This window comes from Lactuca sativa, chromosome 9, assembly GCF_002870075.4.
Source record: "Lactuca sativa cultivar Salinas chromosome 9, Lsat_Salinas_v11, whole genome shotgun sequence".
NCBI classification, from domain to species: Eukaryota; Viridiplantae; Streptophyta; class Magnoliopsida; order Asterales; family Asteraceae; genus Lactuca; species Lactuca sativa.
In genome coordinates this window covers 219,954,909-219,966,908 of record NC_056631.2, presented here as the reverse complement: position 1 = coordinate 219,966,908, position 12,000 = coordinate 219,954,909, and the positions used below count along the sequence as shown (strand labels likewise).

Here is a 12,000-nt window from a genome sequence, read left to right as displayed (position 1 = left end):
ACATCCCAAAAATACGAGCCAAAAATTTCATTTTTAAAACATATACTTAGCGAAACATTAGGAATAAAACGTTCAACGATCATATCATTTCACAAAAGATAATGCATGTCTGGAAAACATTTTTATAAAACATAAAAGTGTTAGAGTACAAATCCCCAGGAAGATCTCATGATGCGGTATACAAGCATGTGTGTGATGTACCGCTACCGCGCCAACTCCTTCCCCTTCGAAGAAGAGGTACCTGAAACCAAAACTGAAAACTGTAAGCACGAAGCTTAGTGAGTTCCCCCCAACATACCACATACCATACAATCACATAACATACATATATTGTCAGGCATATCTGGGTGTCCGACCTACCCCTTCGATCCTCTCAACCGGATACTGTCTAGTACGTCTGGGAGCTGTCCTCCCCTTTGGTCCTCTCGACCGGATACTGACCAGTATATCTGGGAGCTTGCCTCCCCTTCAGTCCTCTCGACCGGATACTGACTAGCATATCTGGGTGCTGGTCTCCCCTTCGGTCCTCTCGACCGGGTACTGGGGACTATTTCACCCCCTACTACTACCACATAACACATATATCACATAATCTATCTAGCATGGCTGGGCATGACCGCCCATTCGGCCCTATCGACCGGTAATCTGGGGGACTATCTCCCCTACTGTCACTAGCACATAGCATCATATCATACTAGCACAATAACGTATCACAGGTAGTAGCAACCCTAGATGAATATCACAGAGACAATCATCTATCATACAATTCCTACTGGTGGGCCGGCATTGTGGCCGTAGACCCACCGCTACTGGAAGGTAACTCACCTCAAAGTAGCTGCTGATCGGTGTGGGAATTGACTGTCTGCTGCTGCTGCCGCTCCGGAAATCCTCTGGCTATAATTCCCACAAAATACTCAGTCAAACACCGCTAATTGCCCCTTGAGTAAAATGACCATTTTACCCCTGATCAAGTCAAAAGTTAAAGTGAGAGTCAACTTCCAGTTGACCCGACTCGCCGAGTTGGCTCGCCAACTCGTCGAGTCCCGTCCATTCGATTGTCCTTAATCCCGTCTTTACTCGTCGAGCTAGGCATTGACTCGACGAGTTCGCCTTCTAAACTGATGTCCAAGTCCATCATCCTACTCGCCGAGTTGTATGAACAACTCGCCGAGTTCATCTTCATCCGATGAACACTTTATGCTGTGACTCGCCGAGTTGTATGAACAACTCGTCGAGTCTGTTCTTGATCTAAGAAGGTTGCCTTGAACTCGCCGAGTCAGGGCATTGACTCGCCGAGTTCCTTCATGGATGAGTTTGGCTTCCAACTCACCAAGTCCACCCAAGACTCACTACTTACTCGGCATAAACGAAAAGGGGGGAAAAAACTCGGGGACTCGCGACTCGACTCGCCAAGTTCGATGAGCGACTCGCCGAGTCTGCCACATGCAAATACTATACACTCGATCTTGTTCGAATCCAGTTCATGCCATTTACAGATATGGGTTCTTAGGGCAGGATTTTCACGTAAAGTTTCCAACTTTACGTGTAGAAATGCATAGAATGGGGATTAAAGGCGAAATAAGGGCTAAGAAGGTAGATCTAGGACATTCAAGCAATTTAATCCCATAAAGGTTATAGATCTGAGCTTCTGGAGCTCAAACATGACTAGATCTAGTGGATAATCAACCTATTACGAATTCTACTTCATGCACAAGCTTGGAAAAGGTTCAAGAAGAGCTCAAAAGGTGCTCTAATGGGGTTTTGAGCATACAAACAGAATGGAGCAAAGATATACCTCAGAGAACTCTGAAATAGCACCAAGATATCCGGTCTCCTTCTTCTCTTCTTGATCCACTCACCTTCTTCTCCCAAAATCTTCAAGGAATCACTCTAATCACTTCAATCTCACAAGAAACGAGTTAGGGTTTGATGTAGGGCGTTCTGAGGGTGAAAGGGGGCGAGCTTGGGCCGCACAAGCTAGCTTAAATAGGGGGCAAACCCTTGAAGTTAGGGTTTCATCAGATAGCGGGGACTCGCCGAGTCCAGAATATGGACTCGCCGAGTCGTCAACTTAAACGTGTTCCGGATCTCGTCTCTACTCGGCGAGTCGGACCTACAACTCGCCGAGTCCAAGGCTAAAAAAAATTGAAAAACACTAAGATAAATTTTACGTACCAGGAACCAGGTGCTACTATCCCATTTTTTAAAGACATCAATTTCCTGGTTTTTTGGAAAAATTATTTTTTTACTGAATATTTTATTTAATTTATTGGTTTTTTGAAAAACCAATAAGTTAATAAATCATTTTAAAAAGTACTTCCAGACATCCACTAAGTTCCGAATTTGTATAAAAAAATTCCTATTTGTTCAAAAAAATATTCAAATTTGTATAAAAATTTTCATTGAAGTTTATCCGTTTCAGGAAATACCAATAAACTAAAGAAATCGTTCGAAAAATGTCATATAACTTCTCATTTTTTCATATTTTTTTCCATGTGGTAACCAGTATTTCGATTAGAAGGTGAAATTCACATGCCATCAAAAAATAGAAGCAAAAACCATCTACTTTTATTCTCTTCTTCTTTATTTTTCTTTGGTTCAAAGGTAGCTTAAGGTGGCGATGATCGGTGTTACAAGGTAGCGGTGGTTGATGGTTTTTCGGAAAAAAAAAGTGTATGGTGGTGTCGACTTGATAGTTAAAGGTGATGAAAATAAAGGTGAGATTAACCAGTAAACCTCCAACCCACATTGTAACGCCCTGTTTCGAATCGATTTCTAATCCGAGGATGTGACCCGAAGACCGATTATCATAAGGCTTAGGGCCTTGGGGAAGAAGGGAATTAGCCCTTTTTGGATGTGGGTGTTATAGATTAAGTAATCCAAGTGTTCGTTTGTGCTTCGGAGCCCAATGGTATAATTATAATTTGGCACTCCGGGCCTTTATGAATTTTGGAGTTTTGTTCGGGAAGTTTTAAGGCAAGGGTGGGTTGATAGAAGTGTAGGGATTCTCGTCACCTTTGTGAGGATATAAAGTTCGTTGGAAACGGACTTAGGAAGAAGGAGTTATGGCCAATAGATTTTGGAGCTTGGTCGAGTACGCGGGGCGTAGTGGCTAGGTGGATCGCGGAAGTCTCTCGAGTACGTCGGGCATACTCCCTTCATATGGAAACCCTAGTTTTTAGGGTCTTGACCATATTTAAGCCTTATTTATTCTTGAGCCTTGTCCCTTATTAGCCTCCAAGCCCCCCTAAACCCTAATATTTGACCCTCAGCCACCATCTTGGAGTTCTTAAGCTTTTGTGAGGAATCTTGGAGTGTTTTGTGCATTTTGAAGACATTGAAGGTTGTTGAGGGATCATCATATGGAGTGGGGCTTGTAGATCCATAAATTTCTCATATTTTGCACTCCATTGAAGGTAAAAAGCTCCCACCTTGGCATTTCTTTGGTTAGATCTTGTTTGGGTTGGTTTATGGCACATTTTGGTCCCTTTGGTTTGTCTTTATGAGGTTGAGCTTGCCCCAGTAGTTTGGACACTAGATCTGAATATTTTACGTGTCCCAAATGCATAAAAATGCGACCTTGATAGTTGATATCAACTCACGCGTGTGTTTTAGCCTCTTTGATGAAGTTATAAAGTAAGAACTTGGATTTAGGATCCTTTGAGCCATGAAAAAGCTCAAAGTTAACAACTTTATGGATTAAGGCATGATTTGGATCTAGATCTGAGCAATTGGCGTTTTGGCTTAAGGGGTTAAGACCTTTTCTAAGTGGAATGTGGGCAGGGTGAGTACGCGGGGCGTACCTTCTAGTACGTGGGGCATACCTCCTAGTACGTGGCGCATACCAAGTCAATTGGGCGTATGTGGGGCGTACCAACTGAGTATGCAGGGTGTGCTCATTATGATGAGTTTTTCCTGATTTTTTGACTTTTTGACCATGGACCATTGACCAGAAGTTGACCATTGAATATTATGGGCCTTTTAGGATATTGGGCCCTCTCGGTTAGGCCCATGATGGGTTTTAGGCCCAATTTGGATATTTGGGCCTTATTGGGCCCTGTGGTGTCATGTAAGGGATTTGGGCTTATGATGCTATTGGATTGGTCTTTAGAGTTTGGCCAAGTAAGGAAAGGGGTAAAATGGACTTTTACCCTGAAGGCTTGGTCATTGGACTAGAATTCGTGGTTGGACGGGAATCAATTATTGATGAAATATTATCTGATGATGTCAGTGCGAGGTTTTCCGGTAGCAGCAGTTAGAGTGCTCGGTATCTTGGTTAGAGGTGAGTTTTCCGCACTGTACGTTCGGTTCGAAGACACCAAGGCCGACCCATTGGATTGTTATCCTGGTTTATTGCATGTTGGTATGTTGTAGTGATTTGTTAGATATGTATCATGGTATATAGGATGATGCCATGCTTAGTGATCGGTAGATCTGTCTGTTATTCGCTTCCTGGATATATGTTTATTTGTGGTATATATAGTCATAGTATGGGTGGGTTGAGACTCTACTGCTTTGTGCTGTCATTCAACAAACCCGGTAATGTTTATATCGATATGTTGTTATGGTTTACTGGGATTATATATGTATTGGTTATGTATATGTCGACATGGATATGTGTGGTTGTGTTGAGGCGGACATGTGTAGACTGAAGGCCAAGAGACCTAGGACGTCTCGGATAGACTGTGGGCGTGAGGGGCGTACCAGTCAGGCCGAAGGCCCGGTGAGGCCTACCAGTCATGATGAAGGTTCTGTGAGCATACCAGATAGACTGTAGGCCGGTGGGGCATTCCAGCCATGTTGAAGGCTTTATGAGCATACCAGATAGACTGTAGGTCGGTGAGGCGTTCCAATCAGGCTGAAGGCTCTGTATGTATGCTGTTTGTTTGTATATGTTATTTGTATGTGGTGGTACTTTGGGGGGGGGGACTCACTAAGCTTTGTGCTTACAGTTTCGGTTTATTATTTCAAGTGCTTCAGATGATCGTGGCAAGGTGAAGGCGTGATCGTACACATCATTGGTTTTACAACTGACTGGATCTTGGGAGACTCTGATTTTAAATCATGTTTTGGAAATAATGGTTTCGTAAATACTTTTATTAGTAAATGGGTTGTTTTGAAAATTTTAAATCTGTTGAAAATTTTAGGATGTTACACATCCGTCATCCTTATACCACCTACATCACCAAGAACCGGTTAACTGTCATGTCATTCCATTGCACCCTCATCATACTAACATCAAGAACTACCCTTATACCCACCGTAACCAGCAACCACCAACAAACCATACACTACCTTCAATACCGCCACTACCATCTCCTTATCCACCCATTTCATCCGAGATCACCATCCTTAGAAAAAGAAAAGACAAATTAACCCTTACCCTGGAATACCCGGTTAGGCGGTTACCACATGGAAAATTAAGAGCAAATAGAAAGTTAGATTGTATTTTTTTGAACAGATTCGTTAGTTCATTGGTATTTTTTTTATCAGGGTAAACTTCACTGGTATTTTTTGTAGGGATTTGAAACTTAATTACCTTTACGTCATTTTCTCAAAAATCTTTACGTCATTTTCTCAAAAATCAACTATAATTTCTATAAAGTAGATTTTTTTAAATAAATAAATCATCCCTAATAAATGAAAATAAATTTGCCACTTGTCAATCTTTCATGAGTTTTGACACATGTCATTTTGTGATATTTTTGAAATAAATATTATCCACTTATCACTTTATGGTTAATTTCGATTTTTAAAATTAAATTCGTATACTTATATATGTAAAGTATTAAATATAATATATATGATATTAAATTGCAATGAATACATTTCTTCCTTTCTTATTTTAATGTTTTACGTTAAAATATATTTAGTGTTTATAATTTAATTTTTAATTTTTTTTTAAATTAACCTATGTAATATACGGGTCTGACACCTAGTTGTAGAATAAACCTTAGTTTAACCTACCTGACATGTTGAAAGGGACCTGGTACTAACAATAACGAATACAGACAACAACCAACCAAACAAACTTCGAACAATAATCAAAACGGATGAACGATGAACAATACCAAGCGATGAACAGTGTTGAGCTGATGAACAGTGAAACAACGAACAAAAAAACATGTCACGATTTCACCGGTCACACCGCGAAGAACCTTTTCAATCGTAAATCTTCTTGTAATTTCACTAGTCACACCCCGAAGAACCCTTTTGGTCACAAACCTTGATGCGATTAAACCCTTTCGGTCATAAATCTTGACGCGATTAAACCAATCACACCTCAGTTTTTAATGAGATGCAACTCTGAGAATCGATCAAATCAGAATAAGATGAACGAAAATAACAGCGACAATCAAAACCTCAAAATCGATAAAATCAAAGCAAAGGGAATACATAAACAAATCAAAAAATCATACCGAAAATCTATCTCCAAAATGCCACAACCTCACAAACAAGTCGCCCCAAACAATCACAAAACGAATGATCGAAATAGCGTTAATATCATGTAAACTAATAACAATTTAAAGAAAAAAAGGCTAGAGTTTTATTATTGAAAGAGAACTGTGTATTACAAATAATGTAATAAGACTATAAATAAGAAATATATTTAGAGTTAACCTACCTAAAGGACTAAACAAAAGATCCAACATATTTTTATTGTGCTAACAATACTATACTATAAAACATACATTTTCCTTTTCATCTCGTACATTTGAAACCTTATACTTTTCCAACCTTCAATATAATATATTTAATTTATTAGTTTATATATATTATTAAATATAAAATATTATCATATTGCAAACATTTTGAATTATCAATATAATATTATTTTGTTAATTCAAATATGATGTTAAATTCAAAAGCTAAATCAAAATATCAAATAAATTTAAAAATATTTAAGGATTATTTTTTAAAATAGCTACAAAGCACCGCACAACATGTGATGTTCACCGCACCATCATGATAACATCTCACATCACCGTGATGTGCGGTGGAGATATATTTACTAGCCTTACAGACAAAAGAGAATTCATAATATAATTTTTCTAGAATTGGTCAACCACAAACATCAAATACTATCCCGATCACATCTCATAAACAAACTAAGATCTACTTTCAACTCTAATGTGTTCGGACCACATTGCATAGCTTGGCCCATCTTATATTTTTATTATGTTTATATAATTCCATAATTTCCATTTAACGAGAGAGGATCAGTATGGAAAATATTCTGCTATCAATGCCATCCAAACATACATGATCATTATGGAGAATATTTTACTATCAATACCCATCCAAACATACAGGTGTTCATACAAAATTCACAGTTCAATGAAATTAAAGAGTTCAAGAAAAAAAAATTAACTTATGAGTTTTGCTGAAAACAATCATATAGTTACCGACTCTAAAAGGCCTAACGTGAAATTTTAGTTAATATCATCATGAATTACTTACTGCTTGTGTGAAGCTCCTTCCAGAAGAGGTTGAGTTCAATTTGTGTCTAGAACAGCATGACCATGATTAGGTCAAATTATTCTTACATAAATGTAAGGATATAGGAAATACACAATTGCCAAGATATGAAAAAGAAGAAACTATGGACCAATCATCACCATAGGTATCAATTCAACAATAGGCAAAGCAAACTTCATTATTACAATCAGTTCATTTCCAATCATAAGTTAGAGAACCTAAATGACTTTAAACTCAATTCCTTGCACCATAAGCCCTCTAATCCTCGAGAAAGACTTAAGGTTGAGATAAAGATCCATTTTGTGAGTAGTAGTATAAGGGGCTTGACATTCCCCTACTTGTACTTCCATCCAACCATCGTTCCTTCGTTGTGGAACACCTTTCATTTTAGTTCTCTTTAATAGGTTTTGGGTGTTATTGTCATTAACCTTTCGTCTAATAATCGGGGTTTCAGGCAAAAACAAAAGGATATGCTGTGGATCATACTTTGCACTCTTTCTGATCCAACCATGATCACTCACTTCCACAACTTGCCCAACATTAGAGTTTTTTGTTTGTATCTTGTAAACAAGATAACATGCATATCCTGTATAGGGTGACAATATTTTGGAAGTGCAGGTTATCGAAAAGGTTTTTTGAGTACAAAAAGCCACTTCTTTAAATCTGCAAAAAAAAATATTGTGTTTAGGAAAGATAACCTTGTTAACAATCAAATTTGAGCTACAAGACGCCTATATATGTTACACGTGACATGGCTAGTAGCTACAAGAAAACTAGGTGAAAGATAGAGAAAGAACCTTGATTCAGGTAAAGACCTCCAACTCCACTCTGATTTTCGCAAAACCATTCTTGCTGGTAACATATGACATTTCTTCCCATTTTTGGCAAGGGAGAACCACTGTGAACCATAATTGTGTGAGTACTTAGATTGACATACTCATACTATACTGGAGTTCATCCCTTTGAAGCGGTAGAACCATGTTCATAGGTTCCACAACAGTGTTAGACTGTTAGTGTATCTCATATACTGTCCAATAAGTACTTTTTTTGAGAAACAATCTTGGACATCACATATATCTTACAAACAACTACGTATATATGAGAAAAGATAGGAAATGTACCTCGTCACCATTATTGATTAGGATCCCTTTGCAAAGAATGGAGTAGAGTTCCTTCTTTGTTGTCCATTGCACATGACTATCTTTTGCCAGCCTGATTATGTCTTTATAATCACTTGGTAATTTTTGTTCCCAATATGTGTCTGGCATATCCACCTCCTCATCCTCTTTTTTCTCTACCTATAATATAAAATACACATTACATTTTGATATACTACAAAAACTCGTATTCTTCAAATAACTAACTTCTTCTATTTGATACCATCAATCTAACTCACGCTAAGAATGTTTGAAACACAAAGGAAAAAAAAAATTGTGGGCTTACTACTCTCTCAATAGGCTGAAACTCGATGCCTTCTACTCTCAATTCATGTTGCTGGCAATCAAACGTGATATTAAGATCAGCACTTCTCTTGACGCTAGTAAACTGATACAATGTAGTCATGAGCCTTCCACCTTCTCTCTTATATGCCAAGTATGAAGTCGAATAGTATATCTCCTCGGCCAATTTATAATTGAGGAATAAAAGTAGGTCCGTACTTTTGTGGTCAATAATATCGAACACAAGGTTTACTGCATATGTGACATGTGGTGACAAAAGTCGTGGTTTGACGTGCATTTTGAATCTCCAAACAGATGGTGCACTGTAGTTTGCTGGAAATATGCGGGAAGATGAATAGCTGGGAGATGGAGGGAGAATAGGAATCAAACATTCTGCTGCAGATATCATTTCGCAATGTTCACCATTCTTGTTTAACGAAAACCACTGTCCATTAAAAAACCTCAAGTTAGGACATGAATACACTGATCAAACATTTATGAGATCTCATCTAGTAGAGAGTTGTTTGTGGCCCAATGCATAAATCTAGTCAAAATGTGTTTCTAATCATATGAAAAACATTTTACAAATAAGAAATAAAAAACAGCATAGCTAATTACCGTTTTTCCGTCGTTAACCAACATTCCTCTGTAGAGAAGCATCCGTAGTTCCTCTTTGGATTCATAGACCTGAGGAGCTACTGAAGTTTTAATCATCTCTTCAAAGTCCACTGGTCCTTCTGTCTTCTGAATATGAAGTGCTACCTCAAGTTCTTCCACAACAGTAGACATCTTTGGTCGTTCTTCACGAGATTTCTGCAGACACCGATAAGCAATGTCTGAAAATTTTTCCAAGGAACTCAGATTCATCTGTACCTTCATATCTTCAAAGATAATCTGATCTAGTTTCTTCTCTTCATAGCTTTTTTTCCACATTGGCCACAAGCTCAAAAAATGACCATTGTTATATTCAAAGCATAGTCTCCCACACAACACTTCGAATAAGACCATTCCAAAAGAGTATACATCCGATTCTTTTGTTAGGAAATACGTCTCCATATAAAGTGGATCTATGTACCCATACGTACCTACAACATTGGTGGCAAGAAAGCTGTGCTTCTGATTAGTAGGTGCTATTCTCGACAATCCCATGTCAGAGATTTTAGCATTCCAACTCTCATCCAGTAGAATATTGGAGCTTTTTATATCTCGATGAATGACTCTTTGAGGTTCTTCCCCATTGGGCTCATGAAGGTAGCACAGCCCTTTTGCGGCCGTGAGGCATATTTTGAGGCGTTTCCACCAGGTGAGACTGGCGGAACTTAAGTGGCGATCCAGACTTCCGTGAAATGCATGCTCATACACAAGGATCTTCTCATCATCTTCATCACAGAATCCCAGGAGAGAGATGAGATTTTCATGTGTGTAACGGGAAAGAGTCAGGATCTCTTTCAAGAACTCGGGGTTTCCTTGTCCATGCTTACGATCTAAACGTTTAAAAGCAACCTTAGACTGAGAGAGTACTCCTTTGTACACCTTCCCAAATCCACCTTTTCCAATCACTTTGTTGTCATCAAAGTTGTTGGTAGCTGATTTTATCTCTTCCAGTTGGATTTTAAGATGTTGGGTCTCTTCCAGAAAGGCCTCCATTATTTGTTGATCAAATCAAAATGGTACTGGAAGCAATTGCAAGTGCAGCAGTACTTGGAAGGAGATTCATGTAAATCTACTGAAATTATGAAATTTGGGTGGGGTGCTAGCTAGCCTTTTACATTTTTTTGGGTGGGGTGGGTCATGGGCTCATGGCTAGGATGATGAGGAGGAGGCGGCTTCCATGAAAATGTGTGGAAGCAAAATTCCAATTGAAATGTTGGAAGCAATAGGCACCACAGAAGGCATCCATGAAATTCAGTGGGTTAGGTGAGATATCCTAATCACACATAATAATATATATAACTGGAAAAATGTCATTTTAACCCTATAACTTTTTTATTTGTTTTAAAATTTTATTTTAGGGGAACTAATGCGACTATCACCCGTTCAAAAAATTCTTTAACCTTATATTAGCGGCATGCCACGTAGGATAGATGCTGATGAGTTGAACCTGAACGTTTAGTAAGGGGTATTGTAGCACCCTTTGTCATCAGATCACCTATTCAAGCAATCAACTCGACGAGGATGATCAAATCACTTATTCAAGAAAGAGAAAACACTCCCAATCTCCGGTAATCACACCAACCAATTCAACACAAGTAAACCCTCTTTTCAAATGATCAATTCTCCTTGCTCATACGTTTACATACAGTCTTCATAAGCTCCATGATTCTCCTTCTCGAAATCCTCTCAAGATTGCCCCTGAAATCAGCTTTTAGGTTCAAATGTGTTTGCAATCAATGGCGAGCCCTAATTTCCCAACCTACATTTTCCCGTTTCTACTTCTCACATCTGCTCACCGAGACCGCATCGTCTCGAAGCTTACAATTTCTCAAAATTCTGTCTTTTTTCTCTCTACTTTCGAAGAACAACAACAGTCTGATCAATTCAAAATCTTAGGTTTCAACAATGGTTTGATTCTATGTTTTTTATTTGGATCTCTGGTTTACTATGTTTGCGATTTAGTAACCAACCAATGGATTACTATACCTGGAGGAAGAGACAAATCCCCAAATCGCCACCATAGAAATCTGACAGCCGGAACTGGAGATATCGCCTGAGCAATATGCGTCACCGGAGAAGGGAGCTCTGCCGGAGAACTGGGTGACGTCGGATAAGAGGGTAGTTTCTTCCTGACAAAATTGCAAAAACGGTCCTGTCTCTGCAAATTTACAGGTTTTGGTCAAAACTAAACGTTGCTATATTAACTTAAAATGTATGGTCCAAAATTGGATTTTTTATTGGTTTTATCCCTATCAATTTAAAAAGACTATTATATTCCTTAGATTTGTTTTTTTATTTTTTTGTATTTATCATAATATTTTTAATTAATTAAAAATAATAAAAAAAAAACCCCGGTCTCTATCTGGTTTTATTCACAGACACGCACACCGAAGAGAACACACCCATAGTTGCCACTATCACCACCGAC

At 38.5% G+C, this 12,000-nt stretch overlaps 1 protein-coding gene across 1 annotated transcript; it reads right to left on the bottom strand.

Annotated features, from left to right (window-relative positions):
• Positions 1 to 7,587: 7,587 nt before the first annotated feature.
• Positions 7,588 to 10,925, bottom strand: LOC111879013 (putative serine/threonine-protein kinase YPL150W). Its single transcript, XM_023875491.3, has 5 exons — positions 9,537 to 10,925; positions 8,923 to 9,363; positions 8,601 to 8,777; positions 8,277 to 8,377; positions 7,588 to 8,142 (listed from the first exon to the last, which is right to left on the bottom strand). The coding sequence occupies exons 1-5, from the start codon at positions 10,563 to 10,565 to the stop codon at positions 7,698 to 7,700; spliced, it is 2,193 nt and encodes a 730-aa protein (XP_023731259.1). The 5' UTR covers positions 10,566 to 10,925; the 3' UTR covers positions 7,588 to 7,697.
• Between the last annotated feature and the right edge of the window lie 1,075 nt (positions 10,926 to 12,000).

Bases quoted from the DNA above. Each gene is read 5' to 3' on its own strand.
- LOC111879013 (XM_023875491.3), bottom strand. From the start codon at position 10,565: ATGGAGGCCTTTCTGGAAGAGACCCAACATCTTAAAATCCAACTGGAA. The intron at 9,364-9,536 runs GTAATTAGCTAT...TTTAATGGACAG, and splicing joins TGGTTAACGACGGAAAAACG to TGGTTTTCGTTAAACAAGAA. The intron at 8,143-8,276 runs GTTCTTTCTCTA...TTTTTTTTGCAG, and splicing joins AGGTCTTTACCTGAATCAAG to ATTTAAAGAAGTGGCTTTTT.